We start from the raw sequence: 27218 nt of genomic DNA, 5'->3' as shown, positions 1-27218 counted from the left end.
GTTTCGACAACCTATGCTTAATGGCATTCCTTGATTTCGTTGCAATACAATAGCTTTCATCCCAACCTATGCTAAATGGCATTCCTTGATTTCGTTGCAATACAATAGCTTTCATCCTACCATCAATGATTTCCAAAGCTAACTTAATTAAAGTCCTACGACTTCTATCGTTATTTTAATAGAAAAAACTTAAGTTTCAATTAATAGTGATAAAGTATATTAAAGTTTTGCTTGTATGATTAAAAAACGTCATTTGAATTAAACATATAAGAAAAAATCATAAAAATTGATACTTTTAAAATAAATTCATAATCATATACATTTTAGCATAGGTAACTGAATTTATTTTGGTCGTATAACTATATTTTTTTTAAAAAAAACAATGTATATCTATCATTTAAATGTCTTGATAAGTTTTCTTTTCTTATGTTTTCAATCGAGATAGGTGTTATGTGAGACGGTTTCACGAATTTATATTTGTGTGACGAGTCGATCCGATTCATATTTGGAATGAAAAATAATATTTTTTTATGAATTGAGCCAGATTTGACATTCATCTTACAAAATTGAGTTGTATATCGTTACACTTAGTAAAAATAGATAAATTAGAAGTGTGTGTATATATATAGGCAAAAACTTGCGTGAGACGGTCTCACGAGTCGTATTTTGTGAGACAGATCTCTTATTTGGGTCATCCATGAAAAAGTACTACTTTTTATGCTAAGAGTATTATTTTTTATTGTGAATATTGGTAGGATTAATCCGTCTCATAGATAAAGATCCGTGAGACCTTACTGATATATATATATGTGTATATTGATGACATCCTTGAAATACTTTTCAACTTTCAAATACTTTTCCACCGGTTGTTTTAAATGTAGCAGCTACCCTCAACCAACCGCAACCCTAAATCCCTGACACAAGGCATCACAAAAAGTTCAGTAAACTACAAAAAGCATAGAGATTGATATTATTTTTCTTGGATTTATAAAGTCAAGGAGAAATTGTTTTTGGGTTGACGTAGTTAGTCGACGCAAATTAAAGGTCCGATCTACATTGAAAAATATTGCCGATTTCATGGACTAGGTCGACTGAAATCGGTGAAAATCAAGGTTGGTCACATTGTCCACACAGGCTCTATCAATCCAATGCTTGCAGGTAACTGTTTGTCAATAATCAATCAGTCGCCATCAATTGGCAATAAAAATGTCTTATTAGTGGGTGAATGGAGTAAATGCTAGCAAGTGGATCGGAAGAGAATTGTCACTAGAGCCCTACGATATTACAATTTTCTTTAAATTATTTTTTTCCCTTTCTGTGTATAGATAACACTACTCTAGGAGAAAAGCAAATTTGGTCTTGTGAGTAGGCTATGATGTATTTGGTGATTACAATAACTTGATTTCTTTTACATTTTAGTCTTTTTTTCCGTCGAAATGTTGTCACGACATCAGACATTGACATGGATCCGGACATCAACAATGATTGCTGCAATATCAAAAACAAGACAATTTATCATTCTAAAGACTTCAATTTTGACCAACTCGAGAACCAAAACCTTGTATAGACCAATTTACATGAAACATGTCGTGCTACTAAAGGATAGAAGAGAAGAAATGCACGCACACTAACGAGGCAGTCTTTCTGTGGGCTACCTTTGGGTGGTGCCTGGGCTTGGGGAGATATAATGTACTTGTCATTGAGAAAAAGTTGAAGTAAGCCAACTGTGCAGTAAAAAAATCCAAGCAAAGGAGGAACCTTCAATACAAGCCATTGATCAACGGGCCCAGAAGGAAGCCAGAGAGAGCGAGAGAGCTGCCCCGTGGTTGATTGGTTGCTGCTGCTGGCTTCTTTGGCACTGGACAGTAGTTGGTCTCCTCCTGATCATTTTGGAGAAATTCGGGTGCTTTGAGCATTTTGGGAAGCCTGTCAACACAAACTGCGCCTGCAATTGCATCGATCAAAATTCAAAACCGATCATCATGTTTTGGTTTTGATTTTACAATCATTAACGAATGATCTTTTACAATTTTGCTCATTTTTCACTGGATTAAAATAGGCCAACTTATTATTATTGTTATTATTATTATTATTATGATTATCTATGGGTGCAGTTGTGCTGTGAATAATTACATAGAAGGAGTTAAGAAGCTGGCTTGTGTAATTCTTGATATATCAGCGCAAGGCCTATTTCCCATGCAGGCCAACGAAGAGGGCATTAATCTTAGTAATCTCATTCAAGATGCAAACAGTGACTCATACTTTAGGATCAATCACTATCCTACAACTACTTCTTGCTCTCCAAGAATTTGATTTGGAGAACATTCAGACCCTTAAATCCTCAACATATTGCAAACCTACGAGATCGATCGGGGGGATGCTTTTCATGCTCTTACAAATGGGAGATTTGTGAGCCTAAGACATAGGGCGGAGCTAGGACCGAAGATAAGCAAACCAAGGATGTCGATCATATATTAATTCGCGGTGCCGACCTACTCTGAATTAAAATGGCGCATAGACAAATACATAACAAATATTGGTACATAGCCATATGAACCCATTGACAGCTTAAATGTACAAAAAAGTTATAGCAAATATGTGTAACATCATTGTCTCTCTTGTAGTTTATTAGCATAAACATCTCCTAGTAATTTTACTTATTTTGTAATTTTAGTTTTTTTATTATTATAATGACAATGTAACGGCTAGATATCTAATGTAACATAAGCAATTATCAGTAAACCAAAAATATCCAATGTTAAAGTTAGATCTGACAAAGAACATATTAAAATTTTTAGAAAAGGACAAAAGTATCTTATAAAATTGGAGGACTAAAAACAAATTATACCAACCTATAAAACTAAATATCTAATTTCCAAAGGGATTTTTGTATTAATCATCCTAGTGTTTTATTTTTATTTTACGATGATCATCTATGTATTTAATTTTAAAAATAATTTTTAGGTATTACTAGATCGATGACAAAAACAGGCCCAATGGGCTGTTTAAGAGGCCCAAATTACTTAATCTCATTTGGAAAACAACACTAGTTTGTATTCTGAGGTAGAGACTGCACCACAATGGCTGCCAATACTACCGCTAAAGAGGGTATTGGAAATGAGGAGGAATTTGTGTACAGAATCAGCACCGCCGAGGAGTGGGAGGAGCTCCGGCGAACTGGTTCCACCTACGGCGGACATATAGACAAATCAACTGCTTGTTTTCACCTGAGCATGCTCCATCAGGTTTCTCCTTCCCTACATGAATAAGTTAGGCAACGTGTTGATCAAGATAAAATGGAAATACCCACCTGACCATAGTCCGATTACTGAAAACAGGGGGGGGGGGTTTCGATCGCGCCGAGTTAGGGATTTGATTCGGGTTCCAACACTCATGTCGTACTGAAGCATATTCTCGATTGATTGAAGCATATGCTATCATCGGTTTGAAGTTTGCATAAATTTATAAAATGCTGATCAATTGAACTTAAGTGATTTGATTGTGTATGAAGGAGAATTTTGTGTTTCTTGTGTCAGTGGGATTTTGTCCTTTCATTTGGAAATATAAAAATGATTTTTCGCCTTTGTTATGGTTTTATTTAAATGAAATTGTCTTTAAACCTTCCTATTCCATAATGTTCTTTCGTTGAAAGTATTTAATTTCCCAATAAATTACTAATCTTTAAATCTATACGGTTTACATCCCTTTGGGCATCAAAAGATTTTAGTTTTGTCATGCTTGAGGGGATCTAATGCGGAGTGACAGGACATTCTCTCGAATGGAATGAAGAAACTTTTGAAATCCATTACGTTAGCTAATGAACAAGTTAAAAATATAAAGCGAGAGATTTCAATTCCATGGATATCAAAATGGCCAAACAAGTTGGATGGATTTAACAAATGCACCTTAAGAGAAAAAGCATTCTTGTGGCAAAGTTTCTGTACTCGGGTTGCTTCATGATCTTTTGGTTATCAAACAATTAATTTAGTGTAATATATCCCTTATCTTTTCTGCTCTCTGGTGTGTGATTTTCGGAATATTACTGAGAATGTGGACATTTGCCTTTCGTTCATGTTCTATTATGTATTTTATGTGATCTGGCTGGTCACTTGTGTATCTTTGTAGCTATATCTGGGTTTCAGTCGGAGTCCTTTGAAAGCTTCAAAGCATATTATAATTTTGACTTGCAGGTGCAATCGACTTTACAGAACTTTTTCTCGCACGTGAAGGAGGATCTGTACCTACTTCAGATTGATGTGAAGAAGGTAGCATTACTTTAAACACACGAATAATTTTACTATCATGAGCATTTGTGCTTACTATATCATCTGAAGATTTGCCAATGCACGAGATGCTTTGTAGTTTTGTGGCAGTCTTGCAGAGATAGTATTCGGCCACCACCCAGACAGCATTTACATATGTGTGTGGATATGTGCATGTATATGTATGGATACATCTCATTATATTTGGCCTGCATATTTTGGCATATAAACAAATATAAATCGGCGGATGCAGCTTGGGAGCGGCTTGATTTATGAAGCCGTGGACGATGAGTCAAATATTCGGTTTCCTCATTTCTACGGTCCATCACGGAGTTTCTGTCCTTTGTCACTTGATGCTGTGTTGAAAGCTGAGAAGCTGACGCTATGTGATGACAAATTTAAATGCAGCAGCTTCAGCATTTAATCATATATGTATATTTGTATCCAATTATTTTATTGGGTGATTCAGACTTTGAATTTGGATCCATCATCTGTATTAATATCAAGTGGCTCGTTTGCCACCCAGTCCCGTACTGGCTTACCGACCTCAAACGAATTTCCAATGCTAACAACAGATCATAATTTTTAGTGACGAAGAGTGATGACTTACAAGAACCCTCCTTGCTCGTCAAGGATCACTTAGTCTAACAGCAAGGGTGAGGCTCCAAGACCCCATTACTTGTGTAACAAAGATAATATGCCGATGAGTACTTGCATAGATCTTAAGTTTGAGACGAAAAAAAAGATAATCTTTTTTATTAGCGGTGATGTATAATTTATAGTGAAATATACAATTTTGCAAGATAATCAAAGTTCTTCAATAATGCATGCAGTAACATGACAAGAATTGATCCAAATGAATCGCACCATTAGGAGATTGTTCAATTCATAATATATATACCCTACCACTCGCTCCATGCTTGTAATAATCAATATTTAATTCATTAAATTTATCAATAAATAAAAGTTCATTTTTTTGTCATGATCTCAAATTTTTTAATGATTTTGCAAGACACAATATTGATTTGATAGCTACGCCAAAAGATTAAAAAAAAAAAAAAAGATAGCTCGCAATTTCGTAAATGGTTTTTAAAAATAAAAAAAATTGATTATTTAGTTAAGTGGCTGGCTATCGTTAAAAAAAAGGAGAAAAACAGATATAAAAAAATGATTCCCTCCATTTAAAAAAATGAATGGGTCCTAGTAATGACAATAATTGATGATATGTAGTAATAATTTAATGGCAAAAACTTGTGTGAGACGGTCTCACGAGTAGTATATGTGAGACGGATCTCTTATTTGGGTCATCCATGAAAAAGTATTACTTTTTATGCTAAGAGTATTACTTTTTATTGTGAATATGGGTAGGGTTGACCCGTTTCACAGATTAAGATCCGTGAGACGGTCTCACATAAGACCCATTCTAATTTAATTAGTAAGGTGTCATATCTCATGACAAACCTAGAAAGCGAAGATATGTACAAAGTCGACGGATCTCATGAATCATTTATTAAGTGCTTATGAATGTCATTCGTTTGACTTGACTGTTCCCCACCCACACACACAAACACACACATGTGTGTGTGTACGTGAATTAGAAATATGAGTGAAGAATTTAAAAATACGATTACGGTTACTTTTGAATCAAATGAGATTCCCTTCTCAAGAACTTTATATCTTTGGAATTTATTAATAATAATAATAATAATAATATTTTAATAATAATAAGAAGAAAAACATCTTCGTGATCATGATAATATATTTTGTCAATGTACTTTTATCTTATTAATGTTATTACAGTTTTGCAAACTTAGAAAAGATGTTTCCTTTATGAAGTTTTACATAATTGAACAAAAGTTGAATGATTTTCCGCCGTTCTTTTGGTAATATGATATTGATGCATGAATACTTACCATTTACAAATGCAATAATTAATGTCTTGTGTGTCTCTCTATATATAAATATATATTAGTAGATATCATGTGTATGTACCTATATTCGTGAAACAAATAGATATGGTTCATATCTACAGTGAAAAGTAATATTTTAACATAAAAAGTAATATTTTTTCATCCAAATCAATATATTACACAATAAACATTTGACATGAAAAGTAATATTTTCATTCAAATTATCATATATTATATAACATTTATTCAAAACATAACTAACAAAAAATAATGTTATTGTAGAGAAAAATAATATTTAAAGATTTAATTGGTTGAATCAGATATTTATTTCACAAAATTGACATGTGAGTCAGTCCTATAAGAGTTTATACATATGTGTGTGTATCTAAGGCAAGGCTATTATTTTTTAAAATTTTATTTAAATATTCTCTATGGTATGCATCATGAAAAACGTGGTAGCTAGTTTGGATAGTATAAACAATTTTTGGATTCAAATATCACATAGGTAAACAATGTAGGTAGTTTAGTAGGAAATTCTTCACATTTATTGTACATTTTGTATACAAACATTGCGTTCATATCCAATCGATTATTTTTATGAGTATTTTTTTAAAAATAATAATAATTTAAATTAAAGTTTAAAATTTTCTTGTTTTCAATGGGTTTTTTAGAATTTTTTTTTTACATAAAGTTGATTATTTATGAAATATACTTTAAAAAAAAAAACAATTCTCGCCTAAATGAACTAAGTTGGGAGAATTTGTTTGGTCGCAAAGGGAGCCGTAAGTTTTGTGGATTGGGCAAATATAAACAATTGAATTATTATTTTGGTTATTATATGACAAAAATAAAATTGATCATCTACGTTAAAATCATACCAAATAATATATATATTTTGTCATAAAGAACAAGCAATACTGCATTATTCTCATTTTATGTTATAACAAATTTTGGACACGACAAAATTATTAGTCAACCTTTTTTATATGGGCCTATGCCAATTGTCTCACATGAAAGAGTAGTGATTGGCTATACAAAATAGTGAATTTATTTATTTAATAATAATAATATTATTATTATTATTATTATTATTATTATTAATAGTAATAATAAGATCAAGTATATGCCGTTTGATTTTTTTTATTTTATTTTTTGCTTTAACTTGAAAAGGCCACGATTTAACATTTAAGGAGAAATTACTACACGACTCCCTAAAATGTTTTATCATTGGAAAATCTAAAAGACAATTCTACTACTATTTTTAATTCAAAAGACCCCCAAAATATCAATGATACACGATGTTTGTTCCCAGAAAATACCTTCATTTAAATCAATTAACGTTGTATCGTTTTGAAATAAATATTCGAAAGACTTGGATCTTAAATCTATTTTAAACAAAATCGAATTTTTTGTCACTCATATATCCCAGCAGATACTGAAATTATCATATTATGATTCATCAATAAATCAATTATTAAAACCTTGAGCTTCAAATTAACTAATAATAATTTATTAAAAGTTTCATTGTCGATAACCATAAACACTTTGTTCCCAACCCAAATTTCCATTTTCAATATAGAATGTTGTCTCATATATTACAGTTAATCATATAATTGAAATAATTTCCATTTTAAATTTTTACATTTAAATATGTTTGTACTCAATGTAATAAAATTTTCATTTTAAAATAAGTTAAATCCAAATCGATTCAATTAGATAATAAGTGGAAATTTAGCTTATGCTTTAAGGAGCAACGTGCATGATCATGCATGTCTTAGCTAGTTGAAATAGCTTTTATTGGTTTATTAGTAATTGATTAATTTGAATATCCACCGACAATTATCGTCCATTAAAAAAATTCAATTTATTTATATTATATTATAAAGATCGATACCAGTATATTTTAAGTTATATCTTTGGTCTTCAAAATCGTAACGAATTTTCTTTTCCAGGATATTTAATTTGTTCCATGTAATATTAATATTTTTTTCAAAAAACAAAATGTAACAAAATAAGAACTCCAACATTAACATTGAATGAAAAGAATTACTCTAAAATAATCACGTTTCATATAAAAATTACATCAAATTATTATGCAAAAACTTGTGTGAGACGATCTCACGGGTGATATTTTGTTAGACGGATCTCTTATTTTTGTCATCCATGAAAAAATATTACTTTTTATGCTAAGAGTATTACTTTTTATTGTGAATATCGGTAGGATTGACCCGTCTCACAGATAAAGATTCGTGAGACCGTCTCACCAGAGCCATACTCAAATTATTAATAGTACTCCAAACTCACTCGTTTTTACTTGTTTCTTTTCCGATTTTAAGCATTTCTTCACTCGAAATCTCAGTTGCTTATGCTCTCTTTCCATAACAAAAAGAATAAAGTTATAAAAATAAACGTAGACACAATGACATTAACTAATATACATATATAAATAATTAATTAAAATCATTGACTAATGGATAGGGAATTTCGTAACAAGAATCACTGGCCATGAACGAAATGCTGCAATTGCAAATCATAGCCCCGCCAGCTTGTGTTGAACTGTCTTTTGCTGTTGAATACTATGTGGCGCATTCTAAATATCCCTTTTGACCCGCATACTTGGCTTGTTCTCCTCTCTCTCTTCAATGGACTGCCACTAGCTTATAACTCTATATAATAATCCTCGCATATTACAATGCTTACTACATTACATCTGCGTTTCTGTAATCTAACTTCATTCAGGGGCAATGCAGCAGAGGCTAGTTGGATAGGCAAGCAAATCTCGACTACCTGTCGTAGCAATCAGCATGGAAGAGACGTTTGTGCCGTTTCGCGGGATTAAGAATGATGTTCAAGGGAGGCTGCTCTGTTACAAGCAAGATTGGATTGGTGGATTCAAGGCTGGCTTCAGGTTCATATCTACTTGTTCATTTAATTTCCTATACATTTTGTGTGTGATACATTGCTATATATATCGTTTCAGGGTGCTGGCTCCTACTACCTATATATTTTTTGCTTCGGCCATACCAGTGATTTCCTTTGGCGAACAACTTGAGAGGAATACAGGTACCAAAATGTGTTTTCATTTTCTTTATATATATGTGTGTGCGTGCGTGTGTGTCGTCTAATGTAATGTGCTTAGGCATATCGATGTACACAAGAAATTGCTACACATATAATGAAGGGTAAATGTGCTGACACCCTTGAGATCTTATTGGACTTTAGTCTCAGCTAACTAGCTAGTGTAATTTATATATAGTTTCATGTGTCAACTTTATTCCAATGAATTGCAGATGGGATTTTAACGGCGGTTCAGACTTTAGCATCCACTGCATTTTGTGGAATTATGCACTCCATTATTGGAGGGCAACCGTTGCTCATTTTAGGAGTTGCTGAGCCTACTGTCTTAATGTACACCTTCATGTTCGACTTTGCCAAGCAAAGACAGGATTTGGGTCGTGAACTCTTTCTTGCATGGACTGGATGGTTGGTTAGCTTGATTTGGTTTCATTTGATGTTTGTGTCCTTGTTCGGACTTCAATATGTAACACAAAAACTTTTTCAGGGTTTGTGTTTGGACAGCAGCTTTGTTGTTTTTGCTGGCTATTTTAGGAGCATGCTCCATTATCAACAGGTTCACCCGTGTGGCCGGAGAACTGTTCGGAATGCTTATTGCCATGCTTTTCATGCAGCAAGCCCTGAAAGTAAGAAACGTAATTTGTAAGGAATCATCCATCTCAAACAAAAACGTTGAGTTGACTTTGTGACGATTTGTGTGAAGGGGCTGGTGGAGGAGTTCCGCGTACCAAAAAGAGAAGATGCCGGGCTCATAGAATATATACCCTCCTGGAGGTTTGCGAATGGCATGTTCGCGTTGGTTCTGTCATTTGGTCTGCTACTGACTGCATTAAGAAGCCGGAAAGCAAGGTCATGGCTATATGGGTCAGGTGAGGATGAGTAATAGATCTTTTTAACATAAAGAAAGGAAAATATTTTTTTATTTCTATCGTAATTGTATCATACATAAAATTGTTTATTATTTCCATGTAGGTTGGCTGCGGAGCCTTATCGCAGATTACGGGGTGCCATTGATGGTGTTGGCGTGGACAGCAGTATCCTACATACCTGCTTCAACTGTACCGAAAGGGATTCCACGACGTCTCATGAGCCCAAATCCATGGTCACCAGGGGCCTATGGGAACTGGACAGTGATGAAGGTATGCACCTTGCTTATTCACAAATTTTTCGTGGTAGACTGGTTTCGTTCTCGTTGTGGAAGATGATAATTTGCTGTCAAATTTAACAGGATATGCTGAACGTACCCATTCTCTACATACTTGGAGCCTTCATACCTGCAACAATGATCGCAGTATTATACTATTTTGACCACAGTGTAGCGTCTCAGTTGGCTCAGCAGAAAGAGTTCAATTTGCGGAAACCGTCTTCTTTCCACTACGATTTACTGCTTCTTGGATTTCTGGTACCTATATGCGCGACTCATTTGATATCTTGCATAATTCTACAGCTCTATTTGACTATTTGTGTCTTGAACTATATAAGAAGCCAATATTTGTTGTTGTTGGCAGACATTAGTGTGTGGTCTCCTTGGAATCCCACCATCAAATGGTGTAATCCCACAGTCCCCAATGCATACAAAAGCTCTGGCGACTCTTAAACACCAGGTGAAAGATAGTCTTTTGTTTTGATTGTGAAATCCTTGGCAAATACTTTGTAGTTTGTATATTTTACTAAGTTGGGTTTTGGCGGGTTTTGTTATCTAATAACTACCAACTTACAATGGCGTGCCTTGGATATTAATTTTGGATATATATTTCCCGGCTCCAGCTTACACGTGCAGGGGTTTGTAACAAATAAAACTACTTATTGTGCCACCTCCATGCACTCGAACTTTTGGGATAAACGGTTTCAACAATTACCATGTATCTATAAAGTCCTAATACTGAAGTTTTTCTCTTGAACTAACGCAGTTGCTCAGGAATCAGCTTGTTGCTACGGCGCATCAAAGTATGAAAACAAACTCGAGCTTGGGACAGTTGTATGGGAACATGCAAGAAGCTTATCAACAAATACAGACTCCTCTCATCTACCAGGAGTCATCACACAGAGTATGTAACTATTTATCAACTTGTTTAGATAAATCCTAGCTCTTGCACTCCATGTACAAGACCAATTACGAAAATTGTTGAACAGGGTCTAAAGGAGTTGAAAGAATCAACCGTTCAGTTAGTGTCAAGCATGGGAAGCTTTGACGCTCCAGTGGATGAAACAGTTTTTGATGTCCAAAAGGAGATTGATGAGTTACTGCCTGTCGAGGTGAAAGAACAGCGTGTGAGCACCTTGTTTCAAGCCATTTTGGTGGGAGGATGCGTTGCTGCCATGCCAGCATTGAGAATGATCCCAACCTCTGTTCTCTGGGGGTATTTTGCTTTCATGGCCATCGAAAGCTTACCTGGCAACCAGTTCTGGGAAAGGATATTACTGCTTTTCACTGCGCCAAGCAGAAGATACAAGTAACCCATCAAACATTTTATTACTTCCTTTTTAGAGCGAAAGCGTTCTCACAGCCACTGAAAATATATATATTTTTGTGTATGTGTGTGTTTTGGCAGAGTTTTGGAAGACTACCATACCACCTTTGTGGAAACTGTGCCTTTCAAGACAATCGCAACATTTACCATATTCCAGACAACATATTTGCTTCTTTGTTTTGGCATTACATGGGTTCCAATTGCCGGAGTCCTATTCCCTCTTCTAATTATGCTTCTCGTTCCAGTAAGACAATACATGCTACCAAAGTTTTTCAAAGGTGCATATCTTCAAGATTTAGATGCTGCAGAATATGAAGAGGCACCGGCTGTACCATTCAACCTTCCACCGGTAACACTTTCTGTTTGTTTTCCAACAATAAAACTCTGATGTTAAGTTTGTAACAGATGAAAATTGCAATGAATGCAGGAGGGAGAAGGTAGAGTTTCATTTGCTGAAGGTGAGGAGATATTGGATGGAATTATCACAAGAAGTCGAGGTGAGGTAAGGCATATTTTGAGTCCAAAAGTGACGAGCTCATCAGCAACACCTGGAAAAGAGCCTACAATAGCGATTCAGAGCCCACTCTGGTCAACCGAGAAAGCAGCATATAGTTCTCGTGTTAGTGCACTAAGAGGAGATCACCAAATGGGTATTATTGGAAAAGAATCTTTTAGTCCAAGGAGTGGTGGAGATCAAGTTGGTCCATCTAACTCGGGGATTAGTCCTCGCAACTTAACTCCAAAATAGTTTAGAACAATTCATCAATGCCCACCATATGCATATATACATGCAATATATAATTTTTTTTCAAAAAAAAAAACACGAAAAACTAGTGTTGTACTTGTGTTTTCTTTGTCTCTGATGATTTTTCTCCTTCAGTGTAAATCTTGCACAATAGGACCACACCGGGAGATCTTCTCCAGATGTATCATATTTGTCTGCTTCTGTTAGCAAAGAACAACTTTTTTCTTTGAGAAGTGATGCATTTGCCTTTGCCCGATTATTTCATGATCAATGTGCGTGGAAACTCCTAGTTTTATTGTGATGATCCTTCAGTTATAGCTTAACCATTGGCATTAGGGCTATTCAGATTGCCAGCTTTAGTCGAGAGTTAAAATTATTGATTGTACTATGTCTCATAAATTTGAGTGTTTGGTATTACTGATTCCGATTGATATGAACTTCGGGAGGTCACTCACATATTTCATTCCAATGGCCTTGGATAGTCCTCATTGTCTAATGCTCAACAAACTTGGACGTGTATACTTCGGATACCGAATTTCGAAAATATTTTCCCTGACGTTTCGGTTTAGATGTGGCAGCATGTTCAAAATATAAGACTTGATCATAACATCTATAATGAGCTCAAAAGCTTTTACAAAAAGAGGCTTCTACATAAAAATTAGGCTCATCCCATGGCTTTAAGATTCTCCAGTTTAAGTCCTTCGGTGCTATTTGCATCAAATTAGACAGGAGTTGAGTGCACTTACAAACCAACAAATATTTCTAATCGTTTCAACACCCATATCCCCATAGCTCCTATGTGGATGATAAAGTTGACCATATTCATATATATTCCGTAAATATGCTCAATGTATTCGTTTATTCATCTTATGAATGAAATTTAATTTACCAATATAAAAAAAGCTTACTTTTATTGTCTTCACAACTTACAGATATGTCTAACATTGTCTCCAATCCATTTTGCATAAATGTATGTAAGGCTAAAAAAAACTCAATCAATATCTCAGGACACTTTCTGCTGGTAGCTTTTAGCGAACTTTGCAAACCCTTCCAAACCACGTAACAGCAAGCTCTCCAGAAAAGGTTGCAGTGCCTAAATAACCAGAATTAGTATTGGCTAAAGTACGGTTTCAAGTGAAATTTTAAACAAATTTTAATTTCCACCAGCAGCGGTAAAAACTCAGTCCATTGTCAGATGATAATATCGTCACAATCCTGCCATGTCTTCTATTTAGTCATTTGCAGATTCGATTGTTTTTTTAAAAAAAATTGCTTGTCTCAAAAGCTCGAGCTCATAGAGGTGTCACAATTAATAAGTATATGGAAAGTTAATTCAATATGAAATTAGGGTCAGGAGATCAAAGGTTCTAAACCCCTGGAGAGCATAATCGTTGTTTTATGAAGTTGGTGTTGATTGGTCTTTGTTCCTAATGTCTTATCAAGTTTCATGTATACGCCTTATGTATAGATGCCGAGTAGGTGCGTGGGTAAGTAAAAGTATAAAACTGTTGATTGCGACAATTCCGATGAACTCAAACTTTAGGGACACACGGTTTCAACAAATGCTTTTTGCTAAAAGGTGATACTTACAGATGCCACTGGGGTCAGTAGTTGAGGAACTTCATATGAAACAGTAAGCTGAAAAACGAAAAAATCTACTGTAAGAACAGATTCAGAAATTCAAAACTTAATTTTATCTCATTTTTGTTCTGCAAAAAGAAATAAGAAGTCTAAATGTGATAATTTGTTTTCATACATACCATTGTCATGAACAGATATGTTAAATTTAAAACCGGCTCTACAAATATGAAGTTTTCACTTACTTTCTAAACATTAACATGCTGCAAATATTTTACGGATGATCAAGATACTATCTCATTGCATATGAATTAAAAATTCTGCACTTACAAAGTAAAAAAATGCAATCAGAACACGATTGAGAAGCATGTCACATAAAGCAAACAAATTACAGCAGGAAAGATGAAGTTAATACTTACTTCTACCACACATGAATCAGCACCTTTAGGAAAAAACCTCACAGCTCCCCTGCAACATTTGTATGCTTAACTTATTGTCTTGGAATATCAAGATTAAAGAAGCAAACTCAAAGTTTCCGATAGCTCCATTTGAAGGTATGTCATTTATAATTCCCTTTGTAAATATTTTGCCATCTTTATTGAAATAATAAAAAGAAAGCATTGAATAAAAATGAATGGCATGATATTGTTCCTCTTCAAAATTTACACAAGACACTGATAATAGTACCTAGTACAAATCCAGCTTACTATACATTTGCTGTAAAAAAAATTCTCTGTCGCAGAGAGTAGTAGGAAGTATAGGGAACTTCAATTAACAGATTTCTCAAGATCAGAAACCGAATCGCTATGCCAAACTCCATGACTTACCCGCAAACTGAAATGTAGTGAATTTCAAAAGCATTACAAATCGGTTAATAAATCCCGGCTCTGGCATTTGATAGTAACGTTCATATGCTTGGATTATTTACTGTTTTGGAGAAAAAATACAATCTTGAGACAAATCCGAAGTTCAGCATGCTTCATTTTTCATACATGATTTGTTTCTCGTAAAATATCTGTTACCTATTAGGAAGACCCTCCAGTGACCTCCAGTGGATTTTCTGATTTGGTATAGGCTGCATTTGTTAACACCACCAATTTGCTGGGTAATTAACTTGCAATGAGGACATTAAAATATATCGTGCAATAAATCTAAATAATCACTTTAGCAGTTACCTGCAAATTTCGAGCCAGCCAAGAGTATTCTATATCTTGACCAAATGCTTTATACTTCAGTGACCATCGTGATAGATCAGGTTTATCATCCACAGTCTACAAACAGCGTGAGATATCAAATTTCTTACAGAGGCAAATGAGGGTACTATTCAGTATACTTGAAAATCTAAGAAGGTTCAAGGAAAAAAAATCTATGTTCAGAGAGAAAAGGTGCGTAGAATCGAAGAGAAAATCATGGGTCGCCGACCTTTACAGATGAAATGAAGGGCATCCACTGAGGAATGGCTTCGCGGTCAGAGTAACATTTATAAGCAACCGAAGTGGGCACATCGATAACCATCTTCACCCTGCAATGGAATCAGCAAATGTGACTGAACAGAGAAGAAAGCAAGTGAATTTGATGTTAAGAAGAATGAAATCAGATTACGTGGAATCCTGCCATTCCATGACGGTAGAGAAATGGCGGCCTGGGGATCTGAAGTAATATGCCCTTCTGGGTTCATGTTTAGTAGTGAGGCGGCGGCGGAGAAGGCCGGCGGTGGTGGAGGAGGATAAGGAGGAAGGCGGGAGCGCCGAGCTATCTAGGTTGGATTTAGAGTGGTTGATCAAGGAGACGACGGTGGTCGATGCAGCTCCTACAGACATTTGTTACAGCACAAGTAGAATAGAAACAATCAATGGCGCAAGGCGGAAGACGACCAGACAACCAATCTTCTTTCAATAGTTTCTATCTAGAAACAAATTAATATTAATATTAATAAAAGGAGTCTCATTTATTTTTGTTTTCCACTTAGAATTAATAAATAATAAAATAGAAAAATAAATCAAGTTGAGAGAAATTTGGGCTTTTTAAAAAAATATAAAAATAATGCACTTTCAAAACATTGACAAAAGAAGTACAATCCGAAAATATTACATTTTTAAATATAAGTTTTGAATTATTTTAAAAAAAAACGAGAAATCGATCTTGTCTATATTTTCAAAACAAGAAGTGTCACGTGATGCCTTCATCTTGATAAATTGGTCGATTATATACCCCATCTCGTATTCAGACATCAAGTAGTTCAACAATAAACCAATAACTTTTCTGCAATTGTGGTGCATTTAAGAATAAATATATGTTTTTTGTTATGGAAAAACTATTTTTTTCGTCCATTGATTTTATAATTTAGGTTTTTGTCAATTTTTTTTGAACGTCATCAATCAACATCTTTTATTAAACTACAACTTGAGAGTTACAATCGTTCATATGATAGTGTTAATAGAAAATGGCATTACAACAGAGATATCAAAACAAGTTTGTTGGAGAGCCGTTTTAATCAATGTATGAGCGACTCTATTTGCTTGTCTCCTAACGTGTTCGACTTTGAGTGAACTCTAATTCCTGATGATAGCACGACAGGCTATGATAGTGATGCCAAATTCGGTAAGATCTGGTGTGTCAGAGTGGATTACATCTGCTGATATCTTTGAGTCTGTTTCCACTATTACCTTGCCGTAACCCATGTCTTTTATCCAGCTGAGAGCTTCATGGATTGCAAGTGCTTCTGCTTCCTTTACAAATACTGCTCCATGGTGGAGACTGGTTCTGCAAATTATGAAGGAGCCATTTTAGTCCCTGATTACCATACCAACCACAAATGATCTTTTATTGGTACCAAAACTCGCATACACGTAACATTTGAAGAAGTCTTCCATGTGTTTCCTCCAGACCACATCTGTACGCAAGTTCGGCTGATGGTTTGGCTGTTTTTCTAACGTTCTTACAGCAGTTAGAATATTAAATACGATGGTTGAAGAAGGCACTGTAGAATTGTATTCCAATCTCTCTAATTTCAAAGAGTCAATACAAGTGTATTTATATTTACGATCACCAAGGATAAAAGAGGAAAAGAAGAATATAAAGTTTGTTATATTGTTACAACAGCAAACTATAAGAGAGATCTAGGAGCTTCTAGATGGGCAGCTTGTGATCTGCTACATATGTGAACATATGGCTTCTTGTGCACTTGGTTTTGATTACATTACTTAACATCCCCCCGCAAGGTCAGCATCGACTTTTTCATAATGCTGAGCTTGGTTCGAAACCTCTGGAAGTTGGGAGAAGATAACGATTTGGTGAAGACATCTGCAATTTGATCAGAGGAGGGAACAAATTGGACATCGAGTTGCTTAGCCAAAACTTTCTCTCGAACAAAGAAGAGATCTAACTCGAAATGCTTGGATTTAGAATGTAAGACAGGATTGGCACTCAACGAGATTGTACTGATATTGTCACACCACAGTATGGGTGAAGCACGGCTGTTAACATGAAGTTCGGTGAGCAAAGACTGAAGCCAAAGTAATTCTGAAGTGGCATTAGCAAGACTACGATATTCTGCTTCAGTACTCGATCGAGAAACAACCGGTTGTTTCTTTGAACACCAAGTGATAGGTGAGTTACCTAAAAACCAGCAGAATCCAGAGGTGGAACGTCTGTCATCTGGATCATTGGCCCAATCTGCATCACAAAAACCATGCAGAGAAAGCCGAGAAGCAGCAGTAAGAAGAATTCCATGGTTTGACGTTCCATTGAGATAGCGAAGAATTCGCTTAACAGCCTTCCAATGTGAAAGACAAGGGCTTTGCATGAACTGACAAGCTTTATTCACACTATATGCAATATCTGGTCTTGTTATGGTGAGATACTGGAGGGCACCCACGGTGCTACGATACAAGGTTGCATCAGCAAAAAATTCTGCATCTTTGGAAGAAAGCTTCAGCCCAGAAACCATAGGAGTGGGTAATGGATTTGCTTTGTCCATATTTGTTCGTTTCAGCAGATCACGTATGTATTTGGTTTGAGATAGAAATAAACATGTGGGAGAAGGCCGTGATACTTCAATACCCAGAAAGAATGAGAGATCGCCCAAATGTTTCAAGGAGAACTTTGAGTTTAATTGGCAGATAAGATCATTGACTTGATCAGCATTGTTACCTGTGATAATTATGTCATCGACATAGACCAAGATATAGATAATCAATTTCTTATCATGTTTAACAAATAGTGAAGCATCAGCCTTGGATTGGAGGAAACCGAGATGTATGAGAACCATTTTCAGTTTATCAAACCAAGCACGAGGTGCTTGTTTGAGTCCATAGATCGCCTTGTGTAGTTGACATACAAGTTGTTTGCCAGGGCAATGTTGTTCAAAGCCAGGAGGCTGCTGCATAAAAATAAGCTCATTAATAGTACCATTAAGGAATGCATTGTTAACGTCAAGTTGTTGAATAGACCAGCCATAAGAGAGAGCAATGGTAAGAACAACTCGAATTGTAGTAGGCTTTATAACTGGACTGAATGTCTCAGTGTAATCCAGCCCTGCAGTTTGAGAATACCCTTTCGCAACAAGACGAGCTTTGTACCGAGCCACAGTCCCATCTGGATGTGTTTTGATTTTAAAAACCCACTTACATCCAATAATTGGGGTATTGGTTGGTGCTGGAACTAAAACCCAGGTCTTATTCTGGATTAGGGCATTATATTCAGCCTTCATAGCATCACACCAGGCTGGATGTGCTAGGGCATCATGAGCAGTGGCTGGTTCATGAGTGGTCGTGAGTTGAGAAGCAAACACCCTTGGTTTGTAGATACCTGCTTTGGACCGAGTAACCATGGAGTGATCATTCGTAGGAGGGGGAACAGGCTGCTCATTATTGGAAGGGTTAGGGACAGAAGATGATGAACCGAAATCATGAGCTTGAGAAGAGGAAGAAATGTCCGAAGTATGAATGGGAGGTACATGAGTTGGAGGGGGTGAGTGGGACGATGGTTGGTTTGAAGAAGAGTCAGGAAGGATTGGGAGGAAAAAATTAGAAGACTCTGGGGATGCAGGAGGTGAAGTTTCGAAGTGATTATTGGAGAAAGGAAATGAACACTCATCAAACTTTACGTGCCGAGAAATGTAGATACGACCATCCTGACTTAAGCATTTATATCCTTTGTGTTTGTTGCTATAGCCAAGAAAAACACATGGTTTAGATCTAAACTCAAGTTTATGTGTGTTGTAAACCCGAAGATAGGGAAAGCATAAACACCCAAAGACACGAAGCAGAGAGTAATTGGGATCAAGATTGGATAATCTTTTTAAGGGGGCAGTACCTTGTATGGCAGAGTTAGGGAGACGATTAATGAGAAAAACAGCAGTGGAAAAAGCATCGTCCCAAAATTTTATTGGCATGTGAGCGTGAGCAAGGAGAGAAAGACCAACGTCAACGATATGCCGATGTTTTCTTTCTACCACACCATTTTGTTGTGAAGTGTGTGGGCAAGAGAGACGATGATGAATCCCATATTTCTGAAAGAAAGAAGTTAATGGTCGATACTCTCCACCCCAGTCAGTTTGAAGGGTTTTTATTTTTGTATCAAATTGTAGTTCAACATGAGTCTTAAATTGATGGAAAATTTGAAACACCTCAGATTTTGCTTTTAGGAAATATATCCAGGTGTATCGACTGTAGGCATCCACAAAACTGATATAATATTTAAAGCCATTAGTCGAAGCTTGGTAGGCAGGGCCCCATATATCAGAATATACTAATTGAAGTGGTTTGTCATAACAGGTTAAGGAGGAAGTAAATGGAAGACGATGACTCTTGCCCAGTTCACAAGATGAGCAGAAACTAATATTGTCATTCTTTGAAAAAAAGATATTACAACCAGATAAAATGTGCTTTACAGTGGAAATCATAGGATGACCTAATCTATAATGCCATTGGTTGAGTATGGAAGATCCTACTGCAGTTAAGTTGTGAGACTGATTCACTTGATTGAAGAGAGAAACGGCTGGGAAAGGTTGAGTATGCAAGCATGTGGCAGAGTGTGTAGATGAAGGAGCTGGTTTGCCCAAGGAAAATTTATACAGACCTTCATGTAAAGTGCCTTTGAGGAGGGTGTTTCCCGTCGCTAGGTCCTTCACAACACAAAAAAATGGATGAAATTCAAAATAGACATTATTGTCTTGAGCAAATTTGCTCACACTAAGCAGATTTTTAGAAATATGAGGGACTCGAAGAAGGTGATTTAGAGATAATTTGCATTTCGAATCATGAGATAGGAAATATGAAGAACCAATATGAGTGATCGGCAAACCTGTTCCATTCCCCATCAGAACATTACCTCCACCGGTATATTCAGTCCCAAGAGCAAGGTTGGCAAGATCATTAGTAACATGGTGAGAAGCTCCGGAATCTGGGAACCACCAGTCATCATTTAAACTTTCTGAATTTGCCACAGCTACTGCAGCAGATGGAGGTGCTTCAGGCTTGTTGCGATAATTGTTTGAGTGGTGATTTCCTGGAGTTCGTGGATGTGAAACGAATTCCTTGTCAAAGCGGTAATAACATTTTTCCGCAATGTGGCCAGAATACCCACAAATCTGGCAAATAGGGCGATTGTTGGTGTTTGACCAGCTTCGTCGACCACCCCGAGCAAATCGGCCACGACCTCTGCCACGCGGGGAAGAGCTCGGAGATGGCGATGATGGACAACCTTTGACTGAAGAAAAAGTAGAAATGTTGGCTGTAGGTACAGTGCCATCCACATTCACAGTGTATGATTCGATGCGTCCTTCGTGTGATAGAAGTAGAGCACCAACTTCCGAAGGCGAAATCGATTCAACTCGAGAGGTCACATGAACAACAACCGAGTCATACTCCATTCCAACACCACCCAGAATATAGAGAATCTGATCATCATCGGATATATAATGCCCACAAGCAGCAAGTGAATCAACATAACTTTTCATTTTACCAAGATAATCCTTCATGCTAAGACCACCTTTCTTGAGTGTCTGCAATTGAAGTCGGTACTGCATCATTCTCGCCTTTGAGCGAGCAGCAAATAAAGTAGAAACGCGGATCCAGATTTGAGCAGACGAAGAACACCCAATCATCTGACTTTGAATTCCTTCGGTCATGGAGGCCAGGAGGAATGAAAAAAGAAGTTGATCTTGCCTAGACCAAGCAATGTATAGAGGATATGGAATATCAGTACCATTTTCACCAGGGATGGTGTTGGGTGGGATGATTGACTGAGGATCAATATAGATGTCAAGACCCAAGCCTCGAATTCCAGCTAATACTTGAAGCTGCCAGAGGAGAAAGTTCTCATCGGTGAGTTTGATAGTGTTGATTTGGTTGGAGGGATTTAGAATCATGAGGTTAGGGCTGAGATTGGACATTGTGGCTGAGCCGGATTCTCCAGGTGAGGTGGCTTCCGCCATAGTTGCTCTGATACCAAGTTAGAATATTAAATACGATGGTTGAAGAAGGCACTGTAGAATTGTATTCCAATCTCTCTAATTTCAAAGAGTCAATACAAGTGTATTTATATTTACAATCACCAAGGATAAAAGAGGAAAAGAAGAATATAAAGTTTGTTATATTGTTACAACAGCAAACTATAATAGAGATCTAGGAGCTTCTAGATGGGCAGCTTGTGATCTGCTACATATGTGAACATATGGCTTCTTGTGCACTTGGTTTTGATTACATTACTTAACAACAGCAAGCCATTCATTAAGTGTGTCAATGGCTTATGTAATCGTCCGATTTGAGTAAGGTGATATGTTGTTCCAGACTCTTTCATTACGTGAGTGTCAGATGCCCCAAAGAATCATTACAAAAATCCGCTTCCTCTCGACATCCAAACTTTCCAGGATGTTAAAGAACCAATAATCTAAATTCTCGATCTCGAGGGAGTTGAATTGACTTCTATCTTCACAGGAGATAGCTCCCGGCAAGCTTGAGCAAATTGGCATGTATAGAATAGATGCCAGGTTGTTCTAGCATGGAGTTACAGTGAGACCAGAAGACGCTTGTTCTGAAGATTTACTCTTGTAGGGACCCAATTCCGCACCATACGCCACGCGAAAGTTTTAACCTTGGGTGACATATTGAAGTCTCATAATTTATTCCATGCACCAGTTGTATTGTTTCCTCTTCTTGTGTAGATGATGTTCAAGGCTAGATGATACCCCGATCTCACTGTATAATTATCATCTTTGCTGTAGCTCCAGATGCGAACATCCGGAACGTTGGTCATAAGGGGAATATTTGTGATTTCTGAAGTGTCTCATGCATCGAAAATTTCTTCAATGAGCTCAGTATCCCATTCATGTGTGAATGGCACCATTAAATCAGCAACCTTCAGAGATTCTAGTCTCAGGGTGATTTGAGATTCTACTCGAGGCTTTTTCAAATTACGTGGCCAAGGCTCTGACCATACCGAAATGTTGCTGCCATCTCCAATTCTCCGTCGATAAACTTCACGAATTAAGGCCTGCGAGTTCCATATAAAGCTAGGATTAGATCCTAAATCTATTTTCAGGAAATCCTTGTCTAGATAATATTTTTCTTTGAGAAGTTGAGATACAAGAGTATGAGGGTTGGACAGTATATTCCACCCTTGCTTGCCCAACATCGCAAGATTAAAACCATGGAGATTACGGAAACCTAAACCACCATTTTTTTCAAACATAGTTGATCCCAATTCGTCCTGCAGATACCACGAGAGTTTCCTCTCGTTTCCCACCAATAAGAGTTCATCATTCTTTGGAATTCATCGGCTAAGGAAATTGGGAGGAGGAAGATTTGCATACAGTAAGCTGGGATGGCCTATGCAACTGATTTGATCGATACTTCTCTCCCGACCTTTGAGATAGATCAATCATTCCAACTCTGGATTCACTTCCATAATCGATCTTTGAGATATGCGAAGATAGCCTTCTTTTTACTGCTTATTAGCGATGGTAGGCCTAGATGCTTTCATGTGTTTAGGGGATTTAAGACTCCCAAAGATGAAGAGATATCGGCCTGGATGATTGTAGGAACATTGCGACTGAAGATTATTCCGGATTTGTTCAAATTGATCATCTGCTCCGAAGCAGCTTCGAAGAATTTTAGAATGTTTGCAATCTTGTTGCTCTCCTCGATGTCTGCGCTGAAGAACAAAATACAATCATCAGCAAACATTAAGTGAGAGATATGTGGCTCCCTCCTACAAGCTTTGACCCCATGAATGGCTCACCTTGCTTCGACGTTGGACATCAATGATGAGAGTCCTTATGTACAAATGATAAATAGGTATGGGGATAGTGGGCAGCCCTGTCTGAGACCTCTCTTCGCATTTATTGGCCCGACCTTGTTTGTTATTAACTTTGATATTGTAGGAGACTGATGTGATGCAGAGCATTATATATTTTACCCAGCGGTTGCAAAAACCCATCTTTAACATAATAAATTTTAGGAAGCCCCAATCGATACGATCCCGGCTTTGCTATACATCCCCTTTTTTCCTTTGGTCTTTCGGTTCATAGAGTGTATTGTTTCAAAAGCCAAGATCACATTATTTGTGACTGCCCTTCCTTTAGTAAAGCAGACTGGTGCTTGGATATAATGTCTGGCAAGACAACCTTCATCTGATCAGCAAGAACTTTCGCTATTAACTTGTATAGAACATTACAAAGCGATATGGGCCTCAAGTCTTTCATAGATAAGGGAGACTCACATTTGGGAATAAGCACAACATTCGTATTGTTCAACTTTGGTGGAAATTGGAGATTCAATAGCCATTTTTTACAGTCCCTAGTCACTGATGAGCCCACCAGATTCCAAAATTTCTGAAAAAAACCTGGGTTGAATCTGTCCGGTCCATGCGACTTGTCAGCTTTCATTTGAAAAATAGCTTGCCTGAACTCTTCATCTTTGAATGGCGCTGCTAACCTCTCGTTTACTTCGTCTGTGACCACTCTATCTACTACTTGCGTGACAGGCTCATAGATTGCATCAGCTTCCTCGAATAAATTCTCGAAATATGTCGAGAAAACCTTACAAATATCCATAATGTTTGAGTGCCTTACCGGCCACTGTCATCGTCAAGCGATTTGATTCGATTTCTTTCTTTTCTTTGAGTAGCCACTGAGTGAAAGAATTGTGTGTTAAGGTCTCCATCTTTGAGCCAATACTCCTTTGCTCTTTGCTTCCAGTGCAGCTCTTCCTGAGTGATTAGCTTGGTGAGTTTATACTTAATTTGTTGAATCTCAATTGCATCTTCTTCACTATCGGAGACCCATCATATAAATGAAAACACGAGAAGGATGAGCAGAAAGAGGAGCTACCCGCCCCAAGGGTACGAGGCTCGATCTCCCTCTGCCGAAGCCTCTCAATATCTTTTTTGCAATGTTCAATATCATCTTTGAAAATCCTGTTTCTCTCTCGACCCCACTCAGCTAGCTTAGTAGACAATGACTCCATTTTTTCCATGATATTGTCACCATCGATGTTCTCCCAAATGGAAGTAATAAAAGATTGTAAGTCTGGTTCTTTAAGCCATTTGTTTTCGAACATAAAATCACGAGCTCTACCCATTTGCATACGAGGTGTGGTATTTATGAGGATTGGTGAATGATATGACACAAAACCACACAGATTATGGAGTTGTGCAGTGGGAAACTTTGTCATCCAAGAGGATGTTGCTAGATCACGATCAAGACGTTCTTCAACAGTTGTGGTCGTCCCTTTCCTTCTTTCCCATGTGAACGGGTACCCTATTAATGGTAAATACGAGAGTCCATTATCCATTACCAATTGCCTAAATCTAGTGTACAACCATTGTGGATCTTCATGCTTTCCTTTCTTATCAACTGGGCTCAAGAGATCATTAAAATCACCAACAATGCATGAGGGCAGAGTAGATTGAGTACAGAGAGAGCGGAGTAAAGCTCAAGACTCCGGTCTCTTTCCTCTTTCAGGGAATTCATAGAAGCCCGTAAGACGTCATCTTGAGATGTTACCCGAATCAACTTCTATATCTATATGGTTACGAAAGAATCCTGTAATAGTACAAGCCTTTGTTTGTTTCCATTAAACCGCCAGTTCGACCAAACCTATCCGCAGAGAAGGCACCACCAAATCTTACCTTCACCCTTATTTCTTCAATCTTCACAGCATGCACTAATGTTTCAGATTAGAATACCACATCGGCCTTGTGAGCATATTAATGTTTCAGATTAGAATACCACATTGGCCTTGTGAACTTTAATAAGCTCACAAAGGATTGGAACTGCACGAGGATGGCCAAGGCCTCGGCAGTTCCAACTCAGGACCATTTTTGTCAATTAAATTTATAAATTTTGATTTTGATACATTAAACTTTAATTTCCGACTGTTTTGATATAATTGCTCAATAATTTTAAAATTTACCTCAACAATTATACAAAAAATAGTAAAAATTAAAAATTAATACGTCAAAACCTCACCATCAGAAATTAAGCAAGTTATATTGAAAAAAAATACAATTTTATTTAATTTAAAAACAATGGAATCAACAGCTTAATATATAGTTTCTTGTTGAATGGTGTTGTTCATGTGCTACAAGTTTCCGTCCTTTAGACGCATCAATCACAAAAATAATGAATTGTGGCAGACACGTCAACATCTGAAATCTAGGTTGGATATTTTGACCAGGGCTTCTATATCATGGTGGAATTCATTTTTTTTGAAAAGAAAATATACTTTTATTAGTTTATTTATAATTTAATTCTTCTTAAATTTCTGCTTGGTTCCTAGATAATCATGGTTAAGTATCATTAATACAGATACAGTGCATTATATTCAACCAATATATATTTAAAATAAATTTTAAATTAAAATAATTATATATATATATATATATATAATTATTCTGTATTTAAGGACCTTTTATCACGGCGTATAAGTGGATCTGCGCCGAGCTACTCTATTAAAGTGGTTTGTTTATATTTTATACACAAGGCCATTCAACTAATCTTGCCAGCTACATTTCACAAATCTTGCTGCACTATGTCAAAGCTAAGGTGAGAACTTTGTCTTAATCTCAAGATTCATCGGCCCTTTTTTTATTTTGAAATTGATTATGATTTATATAGGTTGGAGGGTAAAGTGGCTGTGATCACGGGCGGTGCGAGCGGCATCGGTGAGGCAGCGGTGCGGTTATTTGCTGAGCAAGGGGCGGCGGTCGTGGTTGCTGACATACAAGATGAATTAGGAAGCCGGCTTGTTTCTTCAATCAACTCGGATAAAGTGAGTTACCATCACTGCGACGTACGTGATGAAAAACAAGTGGCCGACACCGTCAGCTACGCCCTTACAACATATCACGGTCTCGATGTCATGTTCAGTAATGCCGGAATTCTGGGACCCGTAACGAGCATACTCGACCTCGATATTCAAGGATTGGATAATGTCATGGCTACGAATGTACGTGGCATGGCCTCCACTATCAAGCACGCGGCCCGTGCCATGGTGGATAGAAAGATCAAGGGGTCTATCATTTGCACAGCAAGCGTTGCTGCCTGTCTCGGGGGCGCTGGCCCGCATGCTTACTCGGCATCGAAACACGCTGTGGTGGGTCTGGTTAAGGGTGCTTGCAGCGAGCTCGGTGCAAATGGGATTAGGGTCAATTGTATATCTCCCTACGGTGTAGCGACGCCGCTGACATGCAACGCATACGGCCTGGAACCGGCGGAAGTGGAGGCAAACAGCTGCAAGACGGCCAACTTGAAGGGGATTGTTTTGAAGGCTAAGCACGTAGCGGAGGCGGCATTGTTTCTAGCTTCCGACGAGTCGGCTTATGTTAGCGGACAAAATTTGGCGGTCGACGGTGGGTTTTCGGTAGTCAGCCACAGTTATACTTCTTTTTGATCATCATCGTTGTGAATTTAGGGAAAATTTAATTTCACAGCGTCAAGCATACCAGATGAGTCAACGCTCGCAAAATGGCCACCACGTGGTTTTTCCTAGCTAGTATATACGCATGTATTTTTGTGTGTATTTTATGTTTATTATGTGATTTTTTATTTCGGATCGAGTTGGTTTAATATAGATAGATAGATATCATATATGCAACAGTACTAACTGTCCGAGACATAATAATTAATTAGTAGATCTCTTGTGAGACGGTCTCACGAATCTTTATCTGTGAG

General features: G+C 37.0%; 4 protein-coding genes across 6 annotated transcripts; 3 read left to right on the top strand and 1 right to left on the bottom strand.

Moving 5' to 3' along the window:
• The first annotated feature begins 3052 nt into the window (after positions 1-3052).
• Positions 3053-4785, top strand: LOC140968444 (uncharacterized). Its single transcript, XM_073429426.1, has 3 exons — positions 3053-3245; positions 4191-4265; positions 4516-4785. The coding sequence occupies exons 1-3, from the start codon at positions 3081-3083 to the stop codon at positions 4684-4686; spliced, it is 411 nt and encodes a 136-aa protein (XP_073285527.1). The 5' UTR covers positions 3053-3080; the 3' UTR covers positions 4687-4785.
• Positions 4786-8730: 3945 nt separating this feature from the next.
• On the top strand, positions 8731-13232 carry LOC140988675 (boron transporter 1-like). 2 transcript variants are annotated; one of them, XM_073457724.1, is made up of 13 exons: positions 8731-9080; positions 9153-9235; positions 9463-9655; positions 9735-9873; positions 9951-10116; positions 10220-10386; positions 10476-10649; positions 10756-10851; positions 11158-11295; positions 11381-11700; positions 11800-12067; positions 12146-12329; positions 12417-13232. In XM_073457724.1, the coding sequence occupies exons 1-13, from the start codon at positions 8977-8979 to the stop codon at positions 12464-12466; spliced, it is 2082 nt and encodes a 693-aa protein (XP_073313825.1). In that variant the 5' UTR covers positions 8731-8976; the 3' UTR covers positions 12467-13232. The 2 variants fall into 2 exon arrangements, with proteins under 2 accessions (XP_073313825.1, XP_073313816.1); XM_073457715.1 differs by having other exon boundaries at positions 8732-9080; positions 12146-13232.
• Positions 13233-13358: 126 nt separating this feature from the next.
• On the bottom strand, positions 13359-15936 carry LOC140988688 (uncharacterized). Of its 2 annotated transcripts, XR_012177347.1 has the most exons (8): positions 15644-15936; positions 15464-15563; positions 15217-15312; positions 15064-15116; positions 14729-14875; positions 14461-14509; positions 14054-14101; positions 13542-13556 (listed from the first exon to the last, which is right to left on the bottom strand). XR_012177347.1 is itself a non-coding variant. In XM_073457736.1 (7 exons), exons 1-7 carry the CDS (start codon positions 15859-15861, stop codon positions 13467-13469), a joined length of 654 nt encoding a protein of 217 aa, XP_073313837.1. In that variant the 5' UTR covers positions 15862-15935; the 3' UTR covers positions 13359-13466. The 2 variants fall into 2 exon arrangements, 1 of the variants encoding a protein (XP_073313837.1); XM_073457736.1 differs by lacking the exon at positions 14729-14875 and having other exon boundaries at positions 13359-13556; positions 15644-15935.
• Positions 15937-26013: 10077 nt separating this feature from the next.
• LOC140988664 (short-chain dehydrogenase reductase 3b-like) lies at positions 26014-27092 on the top strand. Its single transcript, XM_073457705.1, has 2 exons — positions 26014-26090; positions 26163-27092. The coding sequence occupies exons 1-2, from the start codon at positions 26077-26079 to the stop codon at positions 26935-26937; spliced, it is 789 nt and encodes a 262-aa protein (XP_073313806.1). The 5' UTR covers positions 26014-26076; the 3' UTR covers positions 26938-27092.
• The last annotated feature ends 126 nt before the right edge of the window (positions 27093-27218 follow it).

The sequence above is a fragment of the Primulina huaijiensis genome, chromosome 1 (assembly GCF_012295235.1).
Source record: "Primulina huaijiensis isolate GDHJ02 chromosome 1, ASM1229523v2, whole genome shotgun sequence".
NCBI lineage: Eukaryota > Viridiplantae > Streptophyta > Magnoliopsida > Lamiales > Gesneriaceae > Primulina > Primulina huaijiensis.
The sequence above is the reverse complement of the archived record's forward strand: the minus strand, read 5'-3'. Positions and strand labels throughout refer to the sequence as shown.